We start from the raw sequence: 21,912 nt of genomic DNA on the forward strand, positions 1-21,912 counted from the left end.
AATTTTTTTTCATAACACATAAAGCAACACTGAGCCGGGACACTGAGTTACTAATTAAGGTGCAGAAGCCAGAAACAAAATGATTTTCCCTAAACTGCAACCATTAATTCCTGTATTCTCCTGCCAACACTATTCTGTTCAGTGCTATTGTCATAAATGTTGCTATGTCCTGAGCCCCTGTTTCCATAACTGTTTCTCCATTGCCAGCTGGATAGTGTTACAATGTGGATGAGAGACTTTACTTCAGTTAAAAGGAAAAAAATCCTGTTCATTTCTGAACTAGATCTTCAACCTTCCCCTTGAAGGAGCAAGTCATTAGATGGGTGAGTTGCTCATACCCGCCTGGACGTGTGTGTCCTTTTAAAAAGAAATAAACAGTCCACCTGCCTGCTTCCTTGGTTACCAAGAACCAAGATCAACATAAAAAGTGTCAAACTTTTCTTAACAGCCAGGCCTCTATTTTCAAATGTTGTAAAGAAAGTTGTGCCTTATCCCAAAGTGTGGCCATGCATGATACATTGCCTAGAATATTCCAAAGAAAGGAGGAACGAAAATCCTCCAAAATGGCTGTATTCTCCAATTCTCATCATGATGATTTAATATTTTTTTTTTTACGTGTAACTGTTTTCCTGTCTAATGGCTAAATGTCACAGGAGTTAGTATCATCTCATTTAAAAAGGTGGAGCCAATCCAATGAAAACACACCAGGCTACTGTCCTTTTTTCACTTAAAAAAAAAGTCTTTCATTAACTAGTGTTGATGGAAGCACATTTAGCCACAGCAATTTGCATGGCAGTTGCATTGCTGTTTGTATTAAACAGCAAACCAGAGAATAATAAAGGAGAACAAGACCATGCCAGGAGTGAACAAGGACGCAAAGTGGCCCTTCACTTTGTTCCACACTGATCACTCGGTCTAATGCTGGTGAGAGTAAATAACAAGACTGCTCATTAAATGAAGGAGCCATGATCGCACTCTTGTCACGCCATCGCTTCACTTCAACTTTCCACGGAGCTCACCTCCTTTCGCCTGTGTTCTCCAGCTGTCGGAGAGTGGTTGCTTTCAGGGATTCCCAGTAGCTCTATATCATCAGCACAAGTTAATAAAAGTTTTCATCATTCCAATTGCATGTACTTGAACAGTGCACCTGACACCCAAGAAAGTGTACAGGACAGTGTTGGAAATGAAGGGGACAATCTGGGGAAAGTACTTAGAAGGCTCTGGATCTAGGACCGCACATATGAGATGGCTGACATCATAGAGCTCTCAGAGTTAGGAAAATACAGGTATAAATGCATTTCCCTCCCCCACAATTAAGATATATAAATAGGGAAGGAAGATGGGAGAGCAAAGCTCTGGCAGAAAGTGATCGTTTATAAGATGACGCCTTGTAAACCACTCCCTCTTTGAGCCACAGAGCTTCATCTAGTTGTTGCAGAATGAAAAGTGCTAACAGAATGTTGTTGTTACGTGCCAGCAAGTCACTTGTGACTCATAGCAACCCTATATACAGCACCTCTGAACTCTGCTCTATCCTGAACCAACTTTATTATCTCTGACACACCTACCTCCATTACCCCAGTAAATGAGTCAATCCATCTCATCGGAGGTCTTCGTCTCTTGTGCTGTCCCTCCACCTTCCCAAGCATGATGTCCCTCTCCAAGGTCTGGTCTCTCCTTACAACATGTCCAAAGCATGCCAGATGAAGCTTCAGAATCCTTACCTCCAAGGAAAATCCTGGTTTCACCCTCTCTAGGAGGAAACTGTTCACCTAGCAGTCTGTGGTATATTCAGTACTCTTCTCCAGCACCACAGCTCAAAAGCATCAATTCTCTTTCTGTCATCCCGAGTCGTTCAGATTTCTGATGCACAGCAAGTAATGGTAAAGACTGTGGCCTGGATTAGGCACACCTTAGTCTCCAGACTGGCATTATTGCTCTTCAGTACTCTGAAGAGACCCATGACAGCAGTTTTTTCTATCTCCAAGTTCTCCAAGTTTCTGAACACAGATTGGGAAGTTCAGTGAATTCATATCATTAGAAGCTTTCTTAAGGTAATTTAAGTGAAAATGGAAAAAAGTTGGGGATGGGAAAGGGGACAGGAAGGGTATTTGAAATAAGAAGTTATATTGATTTCATGCAAGGATGGATTCAGTGGTCGACAAGTTCTCTCTCTGTTCCATAATTATAATCGTCTTTTAGTCAGTTTCATCTTCAGAATCCTTCTGTCAAGGCAGTCCTAGGATTTGGAGTTCCATTTCTAAGTCTGTCTTTAAATTGAATTTATGTGTAAATCAGAAGTGTTAGGTGTAGTCATACAAAAACTGTTTTATTTAGATTAAGAAAGGTGTAAGGCAGGGTTGTATCTTTTCTCCATACCTATTCATTCTGTGTGCTGAGCAAATTATATGAAAAGCTGGACTCTATGAAGAAGACTGTGGCATCAGGATCAGAGAAAGACTCCTCAACAACTCGCGTTATGCAGATGACAGAACCTTGCTTGCTGAATGTGAGGAGGATCAGAAGCTCTGGTTGCAGATCAAAGAACACAACCTTTAATATAGATGTCATGAAAACAATTCTTACTACTGAACCAATAGGAAGCATGATAGGTGGAAAAAAGATTGAAACTGTCAAACAGTCAACTGTTTTATTGTTGTTGTTGTTAGGTGCCATTGAGCAAGTATGAACCCGTGGTGACCCTATGAATAACAGATCTGAATGTTGTCCTATACTGTGCCATTCTCACACTTCCTGACATGTTAGAGCCCATTGGAGCAATCATTGTGTCAACCTACCTGAGAGTCTTTTTCTCCTTCACCAAACCTCTACCTTTCTGAGCATCATGTCCCTCTCCAAGGAATAGCCCCACCTAGCAATATGTGACATGAAGCCTCATCATCTTTGCCTCTAAAGAGAACTCTGGCCGCATTTTCTCCAGGATGTATTTGTCCTTTTGGTAGGCTGTGGGATGTTCAGCACTCTTCTCCAACACCACAGCTCAAAGGCATCAATTCTTCTTTTGCTGTCCTTATTCATTTTCCAGCTCTCAGATGCATAGCAAGTGATCAGAAAGGTCATGGTCTGAATAAAATGCACCTTCCTCCTCAGACTGACAACATTACTCGTCAGTAATTTGGAGAGATTCCTAACTGCAGGGGCTCAGGACCCAGCAACATTTTTGACCATAGCACTGAACAGAATACATCTCCTGATTTTCTGACTGTTGGGACTAAGGGTATTAATTTTGGATCCAAGTAAGATGAAGTTGTTGACATTTTCAGTCTGTTTTCCATCTATCATGATGTTGCCTATAGACCCAGTAGTAAGAATCTTTTTTTCTTGTCATTTAGATACAATCCGTATTGAAACAAATTGCTTGAACTTCTGCAACTTGTGTTTCAAGCCCTCCTCAGTTTCAGCAAGCAAGATTGTGTAATTTGTATAATGCAGGTTATTGATAAGTCTCCCTCTTCGTAGAGTCCAGATCTTGAAATAATTTGCTCACTATCCATATTGAATAGGTATGGAGAGATAATGAGAGAGAATACAGCCCTGCCACACTCCCTTCCTAAATTTATACCATGTAGTGTTCCATTGCTCTGTTTGCACAACAGCCTCCTTCTCTAGGTATAGGTTTTGCATGAGCACAGTGAAGTTTGTGGGACTCCCAGCCTTCTCAAAGTTAACCATAACATGTTAAGATACACACAATCAAATGTCTTTGTATAGTCAATAAAGCATAAACAGACATTCTTCTGGTATTCTTTACTTTCAGACAGGATCCATCTGACATCAGCCATGATATCCCTGATGCCACAGCCTCTTTGTTCTAAGTCCTGCTTGAACTTCTGGCAGTTCCTTATCTTTGTACTGTATCTTAGTACTGTTTTGGAATGATCTTCAGCATTTTGCTTGCATGTGATATTAATGATATTGTTTGATAATTTCCACTTTTTCATTTTTTCAACATACTTAAGCTTTTATTTGTTTATCTCATCACTCATACATGAATCGTGGAGTTTTTATTTTGCAAGCACTTATTTCTTACATTTTTTTCTTTCTGTTTTTATCATATTACCTCCAATTTCTAAATTTTAAAATATTAGAATAAAGTATGTTTGTGTGGAAAACAAAGATATAGGTCACTTTCTGTTGGATCACCTTTCATTTTTTTTTCTTCTTTAATTTTTTATTAGTTCTGTGTGTATGTGCCATCAAATGGGATCTGACTGATACAGGAGGAGATTGCCCCTCCTTCTCCTGCTGAGCATGTGGTGGATTGCAGTGTGTCTTCTTGCCACTAGGCCAGCAGAGCTCCCTTGGGTCACCTTTCTTAGGAATAGGAACAGATATGGATGTCTTTCAATCCATTGGCCAGACAGCTGCCTTCATCCAGGGCTGTAGCTGTTAATTGAAACAAGTCAGTTGGTAGCCTATCAATTCCTGGGGCCTTATTTTTTTTTGCATGTGTCTTCAATGCAGCTTCCACTTCGTCATCATTACCATTGGTTCCTGCTCATATGATACTTCCTGACATTTTTCAGTATTAGGTTGTGTGGGGGTTTTTTTGCACAATAATGCTGTGTATTCCCTCTATCTTCATTTGATGCTTTCTGGTTTGTTGTAGAATATGCAATAAAACTTAAAAAAACAACACCAACAAAAAAAATCCACAACCCACCACAAACCACCAAACTTCACTGCCATTGAATCACCTCATAGTTGACCCTCCAGTGGGGTTTCAGAGTGTATAAATCACAAGAGTGGGGATTGTCTGTCTTTCTTCCTTAGAGCAGCTGGTAGATTCGAAGAGCAGTACAATTCCCTACAGACTGTGCCGTCAGGACTCCTTGTATAGACACTAACAGTAATAGTTTGACTCTCATTGCACAGTAGCACTCATTCTCATTTAAAACAGAATGTTACCTAATTTGGGGGGTTAGCGATTGTGGGTGTATTAGTAACAGGCTACAGCTCAGGACAGGATCAGGACCCCCAAGTGTGTAGGTTTAGATCCTCTGATCCTTTTGCATGTCAACACTATCAGCCCCCTCACACAGGTCTCTCCCAGACCGTTTACCTAAATATTTTAACATAATCACCTATACAGGTATTAGTTGGTACCTAAAACATACATACATCAGATGTTCATAAACCAGAAATACCTATCAAGTGAAATATATAGCCAAGCTAATATAAGCTTGTAGCTCCAGGAGATACTCTCCAAGCATCTGTTGTTAATAGGTGTAATCAAGTCAAATACAACTCATAGCGACCCTATGAACAAAAAATCTGAACCTAGTCCTGTCCTGCGCCATCCTCACACTTCTTGACACAAAAGAGACCATTGCAGCAGTCACCCTGTCAATCCACCTGGTTGAGGGTGGTCTTCCTCTTTTTCACTGACCCTCCACCCTTCCCAACACCTTGTCCTTCTCTAAGAAATAGTCCCTCCTAGCAATATGTTCAAAGTATGTGAGGCAAAGCCTCATCATTCTTGTCTCCAAAGAGCCCTCTGGATGCACCCTCTTCAAAATATATCAGCTTACCATCTGTACTAGTCCTTAAAAAGAGAGTTGCTGTTGGTACTACTTGGGACTAAGATTCTGGGAGTTGTTAGCCTCACTATTGTGGAAGATATGCCAGACTTCTTGATTCAAAAGTAGCACAGAAATCACCTGGATGGGTGGAATCACAAAGTTCTTAAAGAGAGGGGCAGCCATATTCCTCATACTCATAGCAGATGTTTACTTACAATTCTTGTTATAGTCAGAGTGTCAAAGGCGAGAATAGAAGATCTCTTTTATTTTAAGTGCCAATTTAGGAGTCTTTTATAGCTTTTATTCAGGTGTCCCAAATCAAACATTACTGTTGTCATCTTTTTTGACAGAACACCATCACTCATCACCTTTATCTATTTGGAGCAAACAGAGAACATAATATTTAAACTGCAGTAATTCTACTATGAAATTCTAAACACAGACTGAAATTTTCACACCTATGTTTGATCAGACGAGTGGGTTAAATTTGCATAAATAAGAGATCCAGTACATTGAAGGTGGTAAATCTGACGTGAGTGTTTATTTGCCATACCAAGATGACTCTGGAAGAATGATAACAATTTTCTTTTATGGATCCCACTATCCATTGCTCTGGCTTCACTACACTATTTAACAGTGTAATTCATTACAGCTCTTAAAACCTCCTACCGTCCAGAAGTGCAGTTGTTGTTGATTGCTGTCAAGTCAAGCACGGCTCATAGTGACCCTATGAACAAAACGGCCTGAAGCCTTTCTATAACTGTTGTCATTTATCAAAGTTCATAAGAGTTTCCAAAGGCATGTTGTCTAGGAAGTGGATACCACTCCTGCTGTAAGATCACATGCAAGTTAAGGAAAGTTTAAAAATACAAGTTAGTAGTACGGACTGCGGGAGACATATTGAGTTGGTCTGGTACCCACCCCCCTTTCTTCTGTTAACAGTGTCCCAGTTTTGCATTTGGAAACTTCGCTTTTTGAGTTGTCAGTGAAAGGGTCTGATACTTTCCCCTAAAAAAGTAATAGGCAGTAAGTCCAAGCTGGATTCCTTAGCTATTCTAATAATCTCTTTATCATTGTGTCAGTCAGCATGCACCGAACACCAAACTACCCCATCCTTTAGCATTTCTTTACCTCACGATTTTATGAGTTGAAGTTTGTTCAGGTCGTCCAGTCATAGCAGGCCTCCCCATAAACCTGTAGTTGCATTTGAGATGACTGGAGCAACTTTATTTCTGAAGAGTTGCTGTTTTCCTGCTGTGACAACTTGCAGGGTTGTGGGGTTAAGAAGTCTCCTGGACCATGTATGTTTTGGCATCTAGACGACGAGTGGTTCCAAGAGGCAAAGGTAAATGTGTATATGGCCTCTTTTTTAATAATTTTTTTTCATGACAGTTTACCCAAAAGTTACATTTTCATTCATTCATTGTTGCACATTTTACCCCCTCCACCCTTCTCCCCCCAGTTCACTTTTTTAAAACAATATTCATTCATTGTTGCACAATTACCTCCCTCCCTCCCCCTCAGTCCTCTTTGCAATGTACCTCTTACTCTGGACTGTTGTCATATATATAATGCCTTATTAGATATTCTTTTTAAACAGTTCTTCCCTTCATCTGTTCCAATGCAAGGTGCATTATCTATCCACCCTTTTTCTATTCTCTCATGTCAGACCTTCTTTATAACAGTGATGCTATGCAGTATTTGTGCTTTTGTGACTGAGATGTTTCACTCAGCATGATGTCCTCTAGGGTCACCCATGTTTTGTAATGTTATACAAGTTCACTGTTTTCAGTGCTGTGTAATATTCCACTGTATGAATATACCATCATTTTTTTTATCCATTTGTTTGTTGATGGACCCTTGGGTTGTTTCTATTTCTTTGCTATTGCAAATATCATAACAATAAGCATAGGTGTGCATATATCTATATGGACGGAAGTTTTGGTTTCTGTAGGGTATCTTCCCAGTAGTGGCATTGCTGGGTAAAATGGTATTTCTTTTTCCACTTTTTGAGAAAGTGCCAAACTGCCTTCTGTAGTGGTTGCACCGTTTTACATTCCCTCCGGCAGTAAATAAGGGCTCTAATCTCTCCACAACTTCACCAGCACTTATTACTTCCTGCCCTGTTGAGCTTTGCTGTGGTTGCCAAGTTGAGATGGTGTCTCATACTTGTTTGCATATAGCCTCTTGAATCTTCAATCCAGTGCTTATACGAAGTTGCCTCTGTTAAATTCCATTCCTCAAATCTAGTAGAGGTCAACCCAGACACCAGAAATGTACAAAGAGACATGACATCTTGATGGAAATAGTGGCAAAGTCACAACACAGAGAGGGCAGGATGTAGAAGACAGAGGATGCCGTAACTACCACATGTTCCACGGTTGTATGGGTGTTGATGGCTTAGGGATAAGAAACCGTGCTGCATTCCCAAAGGAATCCACCAGCTGCTCTGCAGGAGAAGGATGGGCGGTCTCCTCCTGTGTGATTTACAGCCTCTGAAAACTCACTGGAGGATTAGGTAGAGGTTGGTTCTGACTCAACAGCATATAACAGCCACATGGATAATGGGATTTTTCTAGCCATGACTGGGTGGGACTATGTAAATGCAGGAGGGGATCTGATAGTTTGCTGATGATGTAAATAAGTTAAATGGCACCTTTGAGTGGGGCCATGCAAATAAGATGTGCAGAATGCTAACGTGGAGATTGGTCAGTTTGACCGTACTACCAGGCTTTAGCTGAGCGGTGTCAGAGGCAGTACCATCAAAAGAAAAGAGCCAGAGGGTACAGTATGTCCTTTGAACCTGAGATCACTGAGAAATGGAGAGAAAGAATTATAGCACCAGAGAGATGGAGCAAGACTGAGAAGCAGCTGGGGAGAACCAGAGATGAGTGAGAGGCGAACACTGACTGTCAGGCCTCGACTGAGTAAGGGTGATACGTAACTGGCAGAGCTAGGAGAGTTATGTAAAACTAGCATGAGAAGGGCACAGGCCACGACTGTGAGGCCATGGGTCCGGGAGAGGCCTACCTGCAAGCACATAGGACACAAAGCTGATTGAACTGTGTCCTGAGTGTTCGCCTACCTAGATTGTAATCAGTCACTTCCCTAGTACACGCCGCCATCATCAGTACTGTCTGTGGGTTCTGCACAGCCACCACAATGAGTTCTCGAACCCAGTAGAGAAGCGGTGGGAATCACAGGAAGGACAGTTGGTGTTAGACTGTAAGATGACCTCATAGGAATCAACTTTGTGCTGCTCATGCTATTGTGTAGGGGCTTCTGTCCCCTTGTGAACTTACTAAAGATCGTGCCACTGCCGCCTGGCCACTGCAATGGTTTTCAACCAAAACCCAAATTAGTTGATGCTTGTACCTTATGAGAACCTGGCAAAGCACTGGCATGCATCTTTGTTGATGTAACACTGTCTATAGAAGGTTGAGGGAGCTTCTTAATAGTATGCAGAGTAAGAGCTCCCTCTTATTCTTTTTTTTTTTTTATCTCCCTCTTATTCTTAATCCCAGTACATTATGTCTAATGGGAATTGCTTGCCAGTTGCCTGTAGCCTTCTTCACCATGGAGTCTCAAAGGGCCATCTTCAGACAATTACATCATGTGCCAGATCTCCTGACATCGCAGGGCATTGCCTGCCCAGTTATGACCTACACCAGCAGGACATCGCTACCCACTGTGTTACTGCTGCCTGCTACATCTCATGGAACACTTGTTAAAAACATTTGCATTTGCCTTTCTGGGGTATTACATAGTGAGTTTCCGTAAGTTACATTTTCCTTTCTTGGAGCATACGATCTCAGCAAACTGTATCAATCACAGAGTAAAGCAAACACTAATATTAGCCTGTGCTGCTGTAGGTGTTTCGTGCCAGTTTCCCTCCAAGTCCTGACTCAGCCCAGCCCTCTTTAGGTTTGTGAGATCTAATAAGATCATAGCACAGGGTGGTATAGCTGCAGGCAGAAAATTCTGCTTGCCAAATATATTTTGCTTTATAGCAAGTTCATAAATGAATGTAGGGCACTGAGACACCAGGGCTGTACACAGACATTAGTACAGAACTCTCTTCAGTTGACAAGCTTCCCTTCCAGCCACAAATTTCTCTGAGCCGGGGCCAAATTCTTGGTCCGAGGTAACTTCAATGGTCCCCACCCTCTCAGTGAGAAATGATAGTAAATATGACTTTATAGTTAAGGAGATGGTCTACTTCTCTTAACAAGAGTCATTCCAGAATATTTTAATTTGGTTAATAAAAATTTACTCTGGGGTGTAAGTTGGTTTGAGGAACTTGTTTTACAAACGAATGGTTAGTGTCTAATTTTTTCTTTAAAAAAAACCCCAAACCCTAAAGATGATTTTGTGTTAACTTCTGTGTTACATAAGCACTGGGCCAAATTCCTAAAGCATTGGTGTGATTTATGCTTTGTAATTGAGTTGGGTTCGTTCTCAGGTATCATAAATGAAGCCAATCTGGTGGCTTCTCAGCTAGCTTTGGTTTGCCAGGGTCCGGACTCTGCCTCATCTCGTCCGATCGATTCTTCAAGCTTCTCTCCCTTAAACATAAAATTCTTTCTTCCAGACAACAGTGTAGCCAAGGTTCTGACTGAATTGGGCTTACTCATAAGAACAATCCATTTTTACATTGTACTTAGCTGGATGTTTTACTCTCTTACAGATCTGCTGGATGAGAACTACAAGAAAGATGAAGAAATGGAGTGTCTGCAGGTAAATTCTTCCCACAGCAACAGCATATCTTTAGGATAAACATATTTGTGTTTGTACTTTGTTATCTTTTATTTCACTAGTGTCACGTTCAAATCACAGTGGCAAATGGGATACAAATTGTCAGAACTTGAAAACTCAGGTCAGAATTTTCTTTTATACTTTTGAGAGCACTTAGAGTATCCCTAAAACAAGAAGCTAGGCGAGCCTTCATGCAGAACTTCATGAAAGGAACTTCTCTTCACTGCAATAGCTTCATAGAAGCTACATCAATGAAATGAAAGCAACTTCCTCTCAAAGTCATTTTACCCAACACAGGACTGATGAATGAGGGTGAACTCAGGGAATTTACATTTTCAAGTGAAAAATCACAATTATTCTGGAAGCTTAAATGTTGAGTATGAGTGATGAACCAAGAATGTACTCGTAACATAAGACTTGGATACCATGTATAGGTTTCCAGTTCATCAGGATACATAATATTTCTTGAACTGGAAGTCTGTGTTGAAAAGATTCCTCAGGAATTTTCATTTACCTTTTCATAGTGTGAACCCTTCATGTTAAGCTCCTTTTTCTTGTTATGTTTCCTCTCACAAACAGATACCTAATATCTGTCTTTATTAGGTGAAACCATAATCAATTCCACTGACATGGCAGAAACCATTCACATTAGGCCGTGTTGGGGATTAAGAGCAGTAAACAGGACATTTAGAGTTCCTTGTAGGTGTGGAGCTGCAAAGCAGGACTGGAGAGTGATACAAACAGCTGGTCTGTGTGCAGTAAGGGCAAAGATGGTACAGATGAAGGATGAATCAAGAAAAGTGCATGGAACAAGTGCAATGTCCTATGATTTGATAATCTTTTTGATGGAGCATCCCTTAAAAGGGAAAAGAAATGCTGTGAAAGCATATAGTTTATATGTCTAATAAAATTAGGTTTTGCTAACTACAGTTTTGTGCTGGTTAACTTCTTCATAACATCTTGTATCATATCCAGGCAATTTTTTTTTAAGCCTTGGTTGTTCTAGTCTGGGGCTTAGTATATTCAATGCATATTCTTATGTGAAGCAAAGCTCTATGTACATTAAAAGTATATCGCTATGAGGGTTGCAGAGTGGATTATATTTGGGGTTTGGGGAGGTGCAGGGGGGATTGTGTACCAATGAGGGAGTTTTTCTTTTGCTTTTCAAGGAGAGGAGCAAAAGGGAGGGGGGAGGGGTTTGTGCGTGGAGAAGGGTGCAACAATGAATGAATGGAATCCCAAAATCTCTGTAGATGTTCATTGAAATGAAAAATAAACAACCTAAATTTAAAAAAAAAAAAGTATATCGCTAGAAGGTAGTAACAATTTTCTGAGGAATTTTGGCTTTCTGTTTTCCACTGGCCCCAGAATACCACTTAGAAGCATATTTATCGAGCCCATATCTAGCCTTCTTAATGAACCTCAAATCTTTTTTGAGTTTATTTTTTCACAATACAAAGATTGGAACCAGTAATCCCATTAAGTTTAATAGCCTATGTTGCCTCTCAAATGTCTATTAAATACTGGCAACATAGTCTACCAAAATGCCCATCCAGCGCAATAGAATGTGCCAGCCAGCTAGCTATGGACATTTGTGGATACAGAGTATCGAATATGAGCTCCTTACGTGTTGGCATTTGGAATAGCAATTAGTGTGTAACACTCTACAGAGAACAAAGAGGGACCTACTACTTCCCTGGGTACAATAGTTAATGATAAATTCAGCACGAGACAAATGCCTCGTATAGGGACATATTACAAAAAGCGTTTAATTCTATAAAGTAGGGGGAAATCCTTGAAAATTACCTATATTATACACAAGTATAAATATTTTGGAAAAGTGATAGTTTAGGGAAGATTGTTAAAGCAGAAGTGGAAGTCTGACAGCCACACACTAGAACTTTGGAGGAAAAGGCCAAATCATCTGTAAATATATCTATATTTGTCTTTATCTGTAAATAGATACATACATACATACATATATACATACATACATACATACATACATACATACATACATACATACATAGTAACACAAAGGATTGGAAATTGATGACATTGAAGTTTTAAATTTTGTCTTTGACTCTCTACCAAGGATGGCCTTGAGCAACTCAATTAGTGTGCCCTGCCTGTTGTCTCATATTTGTAATATAAAATCATAAAGCTGTCTTCCAAAATGTTTAGTGTGGGTTAGATTATCCCAGAAGACAGAGCTAAATATTTAATTCCAATTTACGATGTTAGAAAACCCCCATGTAGCCAAATTGGAGTCAATTTTATTTACTCACTATCATCTTATAATTATCTATAACAGTCATTCTGCATTTAATGTTATCGTCCTTAAGGATAAAGTGTGTTTTATCTCTGAACCCTTTTCATTCTCTTTAAATTAGATGTACTTCATTTACTCCTTGAATGCCAGTTCTGTTCAAGGCTCATATTGTAATTGAATTTGTAAATGACTACCTCCACTCCTCAAAGGAATGTGTTGTAAATCCTTGCCTCTCTGGGTGTGTTTCTGACCCCATGTGTGAGAGGATACCTGAGGATCACCCAGGGGCTGAGAGTAGGACCTTCTTCCAGAGGGAACATCTCCTCCTAGAACCAGCACCCTGAATTCTGACCTGCAGCCTCCTAAGCTCCCCCTGCCATCGAGTTAGTTTGGACACATTCGTGACCGTCCACTGGGTTTCCAAGTCATGTATCTTAAGAGAAAGGGGTTGCACATCTTTCTCCACAGGAGCCTTTGGTGGATTTGAAGCACCAGACATAGAGGGCATTGTGGTTACTAGGAGGCTACATTTCTGTTTATTAAATGCAGGCACTTATTTATGGTAAAGCAGAAGGCTATATAACTAAGATAGGGTTCTACTGGATACTACAGCAGCAGAGCCAAGTTGACTATGCTGGACAACTGCTCTCTTGATAGAATCTAGATTTTTAAATGAATGTAAGAAAATATATTTTAAATGATATTAGAGAAATGTTTGAGTTACTGGGGGAATACACCTGGAAAACACTTAACCCTGTTTGTTGGAAGTAAGGGAAAATTGGATTTCAGTAAAATTAAAGGTAGGGAGGGTCATCTGGAGGGAACCCTGGTGCTATCCATAATTAATTGTGCTTCTAACAAGGGCCACAGACTTCAGTCCATAAAAGGAAAATGGGTAGTTTCCATCCGTTAGTAACAATTTTCACCTTGAAAAAGCTAATGGAAGGTCATGAGTCAGAACTGACTGATGGCAGTGAGCTTTGTTGTTTGAGGATCAGCTGAGTGGGGTGAGAATCCAAGGCGACCACCTAAAATAATTACCTGTGACTAAGTCGCAAAATGAATGCTTTCCTGCTCTGCCCCTTGTTTATATGTCACCTGAATCACCCCAAAGCCCACCTATTAAAAACCATCAAGCAGCCGTGAATTCTTTGGTGCTGGTGCCAACAGGGAGGGTATCTTAGTAACCTAATGCTCCTGTTAACAGGAGTGCTGCCTGTGGATGACTTTAACAAACCGAAACATATTGTTATTGTTTAGGATATCAGGATCCAGTCCCAGGCTTTTTCCTTCTGTTGACTGTTAGGGAAGATCTTTCTCATCAATCATCTTCTGGGGTTGGGAGGTTCACAGCACAGGGATCCTTTGCACAAAGGATGCATTCTAATCTGACTTGAATTCATTTTCGATGTGGCCCTGAGGTCCTTTTCTCCCTGCTGGCTTCTTTCTCCTTCAAGCTCTTGTAAGATAAAAGGAGATACAGGCAATGCCCTAGGAAAGTGGGTGGCATGAGATCAAGGATGTGAGCTGATTAAGGATGTTCCATCCCACCCTAGCCCCCTTATAGCAGATCAAGGCTGAACACATCAGATCCTATTAAGATGAATGATTATATCCTTAAATAACTGCCATATTGCAACATTGTATAACAGCCAAACCACTGAGAATCGTGATCCATTGTAGATACAAGTCAACCCTTGATGAGTGGCTTCCACATTGTCTTGCTCCTTTATGTAAGCACAGCTCATACATTAACTCTCCCCATTTTTTCCTTTCCTCTTTGTGCTCCTTCCCCTTTAAATATCCTAGTGAGATGAAAGGTCAGTAAATGAGTGATTTAGCCTGAATGGTAGCAATGAGTGGGAAAGGAAAAGTATAAAACAGTACAGGGGCAGGAGGAATGAGAATGTTCCCAGTCTTCTAAAGAATCACCAGCAGTGGACACAAATGTATTTGACAGCGATTTTTCTACTGCAACTTGTAATTACCAAAATTCTTCTTTGCAGTTTATCATTGACTGGCCCATTACGTATGTGCTGTGCTTACATACATTTAATTTAATACATTTAAATTCATGCCAAAATTCTTCATTGCAGCTTACCATTGTCTGGCCCATTTTCTGTGGTATTCATTTAAATGCAGTTACACTGGGCTCTGTTCTTCCTCAAAACCAAAAGATTGTGTCACACTGAAATATACAGCACAGTATCAGAGTTCTGTTCGCACATAGGTTTAAGCTACATTGAGACAAGCACATTCCTGCCTTAATTGTTTTAAGTTCATCTGAAACATATAATATAGACACAAAAGGAAATCCCTTTTTTATCAGTTCAGTTGGAAAGTGTTCAGTGCCCCTGACACAGTGTTTGTGAAGGTTATTTGCTGTTATGGAATTTTGTTTTCATTTCTTTGAATATCAAGCTACATGATCCATCTTTTGCAGACTACTTGCATTTCCCCTTGGTGCTTGATTAACCCCAGAATACAGAACAGACCAGAAGAGTTACTATTATACGTAGCTAGGAAAGCCTCAAAGTTCTCCCAGTGGTAATGACAAGAAGTCATTTGCCTCTCCAGTATACTTGTTATGTGACGTCAAGTCACCTGCGACTCATAGCGACCCTGTGTACAACAGCTCTAAATCCTGCTCTATTCCTTGCCAATCTTATTGTCCCCAACATGCCTATTCCTATTACTCCAGTGATGGAATCAATCTATCTCAAGGATCTTCCTCTCCTGGGCTGTTCCCTCCACTCTCCCAAGCATGATGTCCCTCTCCAAGGATTGACCCTGCCTTGCAACATGTACGAAGTATGTCAGAAAGAGCTTCAGAATCCTTGCCTCCAAGGAGCAGCCTGGCTTCACCCTCTCCAGGATGAACTTGTCTGTTCTCCAAGCAATCCATGGTATATTCAATACTCTTCTCCAGAACCAAAGCTCAATGGCATCAACTATCCTATCATCCCTCTCATACCATCATGCCATGCTCTCTGATGCATAACAAGTAATTGCAAAGACCACCATAGCCTGTATCAGGCACACCTTAGTTTCCAGACTGATATCATTGCTCCTCAGTACCTTGGAGAGGTCTGTCTCTGACAGCAGACATTCCCAGTGCAATTCATCTTTTAATTTCCTGGCTGCTGGTCCCAGGAGTGTTGATTGTAGAGCCAAGTAAACTAAAGCTGTTAACAATTTCAGTTTCTTCACAATCTATCATGATGCTGCCATTCAGCTCAGTGGTGAGAATCTTTGTTTTCTTGATATAGAGCTTCAATCCATATTGAAGGCTGCTGTCCTTGACCTTCTGCAGCAAGTGCTTCAGGTCCTCAGTTTCAGTAAACAGGGTAGTGTCATTACGCAGATTGTTGATGTGTCTACCTGCAATCCTGATGCCACCCTTCTCCTCATAGAGCCCAGCCTCCCAGACATGGAGATAGGACACAACATTGCTGCACACTCTTCCCAATTTTGAACCATGCAGTGTTTCCTTGATCTGTTCTGACGACTGCCTCCTGGTTCAAGTATAGGTTTCGCATAAACACAATCAGTTGTTCTGGATTCCCATTCTTCTCCGAGTCAGCTACAGTTTGTTGTTATCCACACAGTCAGATGTCTTTGCATAGTCAATAAAACACAGATAGAATAGACGTTCCTCTGGTACACTCTGCTTTCAGCCAAGATCCATTTGACAATAGCTATAATGTCCCTAGAATACATTGTCTTCTTATTTGAGGAGAGATAAATATGAGATTATTTTAAACATGATTTTTCTATTTCTCTTGTCTGGAAGACCATTATCTTTAGTTCATTTTGAGATAGCAACTCCATCTATACATTGGGCATGGCAATAATGCTTCATAGAACTATTGAGAGGATTGGCTGTAAACCTTGGTGTTTGGCAGGTATTTATAAGGTATAAATCTTATTTCTGTTTACACTGAGAATCTGTTTATTTATACCTACTATGTGTCAGACACTAGGAAGCATGCTGGAGATCAATCACTTCACCAGACAATAGCCTTGACTTCATGGAGCTCACCTTCGAGCCTCACTTCCAGAAGCGTCCAGAAAATTTCGTTTAAATTTAAGGTAGATTATACAGAAGGAAGTGTTATATCTTTGAGCATGTATGTTGTTATGTGCCATCACTTTGCCTATGACTCATAGGGAGCCAATGAATGTCAGCTCTGAACTCTTCTCTATCTTGAGCCAATCTCATTGTCTCTGACACACCCACCTTCATTACCCTAGTTTCTGAGTCAATCTTTATTATCCAGGGTCTTCCTCTCTTGCACTGTCCCTCCACCCTTCCAAGTATTAATGTCCCTCTCCAGGGACTAGTTTCTCCTTGCAATATTCCCAAAGTATGTCAGACAGAATCCTTGCCTCCAAGGAGCAGCCTAGTTTCACCCTCTCTATGATGAACCTGTTTGTTCTGTTAGCAGTCTGTGGTATATTCAGTACTCTTGTCCAGCAGCACAGCTCAAAGGCATTGATTCTTCTTTGTCATCCATAGTCATTGCCTAGCTCTATGACACATTGCAAGTAGTTGCAAAGACCACGGCCTGGATCAAGCACACCTTCATCTCTAGATAGAATGTAGTAAAAAGGTGATAAGAAACAAATGTGATAAAGAGATTATGTGAAGATTTACTTTTTTCCCCCACACACATTCTTTGATACTAGAAATGAGTTATGCCCTTTGTTTAATTGAGGAAATAGCTATGCTTGTGTTTCATCAGTGCTGTTAACAAAAAGGTTGCTGGTTCAGATTATTCCAGCAGCTTCACAAGAGAAAAATGGATTGTCTACTGTGTAAGGATTTATAGTCTCAGAAACCTAATAGGAGGTCTGTCGGAGTAAAGATCCACTAAATGGCATTGGAGTTGCTTTGGAAGGTATTTTTTAAAAGTAATATATTCTTCCAGAGGCATTTAGTAAACTGTTTCCTCAAATATTCTATGTGGAATTAAAGTCATGTTGTCTTTCAAATTATATTTCATTTAATTTTTCTTCCATTAGATGCTTGGTTTTGTTTTACCATCCTACTGGTGTTTAGGCAAAAGAAAAGATAATCTTTTCCCTAGCTTCTTATGGAGTCTCCATGCAGTAGAATGTTTAGAGAGGAAAACAAAACCTTTACTTTTTCGTTCTTTTGGAACAATCCTAATAAACGGAACACTGGTGGCCTAGTAGAAAGAAGCTGCACTGCAGTCCTGAAGGCATGTGGTTCAAATCTACCAGCTACTCCATAGGAGGACAGGCAGACTCCACCCTTGCAGTTAACTGCTTTTGAAAACCTTCTGCAGGGTCTACCATGGGCTTGTTCCAACTCAATATCACACAACAGCAACAATGTGTTATTGTATGCTATCAAGTAGATTGAACTAAGCTACAATATTTATGGGAACTGATCATTGGGTCTTTTCTCCTGCAGAGAAAAATATGGATTTCAACCTCTACACTTTCACTTAACTATTGCAACACCAGAGTTCCTTAACTGTTGATAGAGGACTATCATAATTTAGAGGAAAATTCCAATGTAGAATTGGCAGGCAGGCTGTTGGAGATTAACCAGACAAGAATTTGACTGGCATGGCCAAATAAATTGCCTTGGCAGAAGCTGAAAAGATAGTATATTAACCTCTCCATGATCCCAATCAATGGCCAGTTCTCGCGATAAACAACCAGGAGATAAACTGAGCTAGTGACAGGCTCACAGAACAGTCAGTGCCAATGTTTTTCCTGTCAGTCATTTCTGTCAGACTACAGAATACTTACAACTTTTCAGACCACAGGGGAGGAGGATTGGAGATCTTCAAAGATTATAGGGAAAATGCAGGGGCAGCGTAGCTAAGAGGTCATTGTTACTTTGGTAAGATAGTGTGGATAAAATGGGGTTCTCTGCTCCAACTGTAGATTTCAAACAAATTAAAGGTTGATAGGAGCAATTCTTAAATTTCCCCAGCAAATCTCATTTCCTTGGGAGATACTAAAGTACATTTTTAGAAGTCCCAATTTGAATAACTTGATAAATTGGGAATGATTGCTTTCGGCTTTATTAAACTAGAAAGTAGTTCAGTACCCGAGCATGACTCACGGGAGCTGTAAAGGAGCGTCTTTAATTCTTTGCACTGAAATGTAAGGCATGCAGACTTACTTACTCTTCCCTACTTGCTTCTTCAGGCCTTAAGCTAATCACTATGTATCTGCATCTCTTCTTCTGACACATCATAGAACTCTTCTAAACAAAGACACAGACAGAACAAAACAAGGGTTATTATGGTAGACAAGGAAGGGTTGGACAACCCTGTGCCTTTTCAAGACCAGGTGACTTAATGACTCATTAAAATCTCTATTTTCTCAAAAGATAAAAAGGCTTATCAAGTCTAAAATTTAGTATGAGGTCTCAACGGAGATAAAAAATTAGCAATCTGTCTTAGGGTCAAGCAGGGTCTCAGGCAATTAGATTCACACACTTTAATTTACTGTGTCCGAAGGCCTCTGGAGAGTAAGGAACCTGGCTCAGTGAAATAGATTCCACTTGAAATTTTAGTGGCCATTAAATTTTATCACCCTGCTTTACCTAAAATTTGCAACTTAATTCTAGTGCCAAATTTATGACAGAGTTAAACTTGAAAATAGAATACCCTGAGAGTGAAGGATTCTTGTGTCTGAAAGTATAGGAGTTGATTGACTAGGTCATTTACTTTTGAGAATAAAAGAAATATAAACACATGGCGGTTTTTGTTTATCCAGCAAGATGCAATGCACAAAGTCTTCCATACTCAGCAATCTCATTGAGTCCTGTCAAGCTTCTTAAAAAAAGAAAAACAAAACCAAACAGAGATGTGTTTATTGTTTGGAAATATTTTTAAAATGCATTGTCTTTTCAGTGTGAGCTCTGCAAACCCAGATTTTATCTTGTTGTGGGAAATTTACTGAAGACTTGGTGCTGAAAAAGAACTGAGTTGTTTTTCACAGATTTTTCCAACTGGTGTACAATTATTCTGTCTCTCTTTCTCTCTTCATACCCCATCCCTCTGCAGTTGTCTTTACATCGGGCAAATCTTAGAGAAATAGTCAGTCCTGTGATGCCTTTGTGGCATTCCAGCCTCTGATCTCCATGGGTATTGTGTCTGATAGAAAAAGCAGGTTATGTTTTCTTGTGAAAAAATGAAAATCTGTCTCAGCCCATTATGATATTTCACAGTATGGATTTTGCTTGGGCATCTTTGCTTCATGTCCAAGTCAATTTTAACCTTAGAATGTGAGGATGTTTCATTTGGGTTGCAGAGTTTAAGTGATAACTTCAATACTATAGTCCAGATGTACACCTGCTTATTCTTCTCAGGTCACGGTCTTAGTTGTGTGCCAAACTTTGGGCAAATAATCAGATTTCTTTATTTTCACTCCAGTCTCCTAATAACAGTGACAGCTGTGAAAAGCAATAGGTTAAGCATTGATTAAAAAGAACAGATTTGAACGCTAGTATTCAGAAGCATTAAATATCTGGTTGGAACAAATGTTCATTCAATCATAAAACAATCACGAAAGTTCTAAATATTAACAGGGTATTATTAAAACTATAGTTGTTCCTTCTAAGGCTCCAAGCTCTGGATCCTTTTAACTTTCCACAATGTACAGAAATACTTCTTTCCCCAGCCTGAGGTCTTGATGACTCACTAATATTATTTTTCAAGCTGTTAACAAAGACATGTTTAGTACACGTTAAGTCCTGTCTTGATTGTGATAAAGTGGTTCCAAAAGGTGATGACAATCTGTGGTTCAAAGGAGAAGGGACCAAAAAAAAAAGGCACTCAGTTAATAAATGATATTAATATCTACTTAGCTATGTTTCATGTCACACACCGCACTAAGACGTCTTAATATGTAATGATGCTCATTGCTTATAACAGCTCTACTAATCTGATTTCTCATATCAAAGAACTAAGGCTTAGATCATAACTTGCTCAGTGAGTAAGTTACAGGGCTGAGCTCACATCTGCCTGGTTCACTTACCACTGGACTCTAACACTTCCTGAATCTATATGGAAAATCAGTTCCCAACACTTTTTTGTTGGGGCAAGGTTAGGAGTTTCATAGTCTGCCCCTTCCCCTATAATTCTATTTTTCTCTGCCAGAATGATCCATTAGCAAATGTATTACTCCATTATTCGTAAAATACTAACCCCTATCTCCTAAAAAGTTACTGTAAGAAATGATAAGAGTTTTAGGGCATATATTATTGGCCAACTCTGAGAAGAATGGGAATCCTAGAACATTTGATTGTACTTATGGGAAACCTATACTTGAACCAGAAAGCAGTTATGAGAACAGAGCAAGGAGACATTGCATTGTTGAAAATCAGGAAGAGTATATGCCAAGGATGTGTCCTATCTCCCAACTTTTTTGATCTGTATGCAGAACAGATTATCTGGGAGACTGGGATGTATGAGGAGTAGTGTGATGTCAGGATTGGAGGAAGACTCATCAACAACTTACATTATGCAGATGACACAACTCTGCTTGCTGAAACTGAGGAAGAATTGAAGTGCTTGCTGCAGACGGTCAAGAACTGATGCCTTCAATATGGATTGAAGCTCTACGTCAAGAAAACAAAGATTCATTATGATAGATGGTAAAGAGATTGATATTGTTAACAGCTTTCGCTTGCTTGGCTCCACAGTCAACACTCTTGGTGCTAGCAACCAGAAAATCGAAAGACGAATTACACTGGGAATGTCTGCTGTCAGGGACCTCTCTAGAGAACTGAAAAGCAACATCAGTCTGGAGACTGATCCAGACCATAGTCTTTGCAGTTACTTACTATGCATTAGAAAACTGGCCAATGACTTAGGATAATAGACAATTGATGCTTTTGAGTTATGGTGCTGGAGAAGAGTATTGGATATATGATGGACCGCCAGGAAACAAACAGGTTCATCCTGGAGAGGGTGAAACCAGACTGCTCCTTAGTGGCAAGGATTCTGAGGCTTCATTTGACATACTTTGGACTTGTTGCCAGGAAGGACCAGTCCTTGGAGAGGGACATCATGCTTGGAAGGGTGAAGAGACAGCTCAGAAGAGCAAGACCCTCAATGATATGGATTGATTTAGTGACTGGGATAATGAGGGTAGGTGTGACAGAGACAGGTTGGCACAGGATAGAGCACGTTTCAGGGCTTTTGTACATAGAGTCGTTATGAGTTGCAAGCAACTCGATGGCACATAACAACCACAATATCACAGGCAATGCTAGGGACTTAATTATAGTTAAAATTCTTCCTCCCTTGCAGTAGCTTAGAAACTGCTACGAATCCATAAACTCTGAGCTTT

General features: G+C 40.1%; 1 protein-coding gene across 1 annotated transcript in view; it reads left to right on the plus strand.

Annotated features, from left to right (window-relative positions):
• The window catches only part of CEP128 (centrosomal protein 128kDa), a 597,902-nt gene that overhangs the window by 473,665 nt on the left and 102,325 nt on the right, over positions 1-21,912 (plus strand). Inside the window, exon 18 of the mRNA XM_006884767.1 lies at positions 10,231-10,280. Coding sequence (XP_006884829.1) covers positions 10,231-10,280 — 50 coding nt within the window. The remainder of the gene's footprint in view (positions 1-10,230; positions 10,281-21,912) is intronic.

This window comes from Elephantulus edwardii, unplaced genomic scaffold (assembly GCF_000299155.1).
Source record: "Elephantulus edwardii isolate Elephantulus edwardi_28Jun2011 unplaced genomic scaffold, EleEdw1.0 scaffold00037, whole genome shotgun sequence".
NCBI classification, from domain to species: domain Eukaryota; kingdom Metazoa; phylum Chordata; class Mammalia; order Macroscelidea; family Macroscelididae; genus Elephantulus; species Elephantulus edwardii.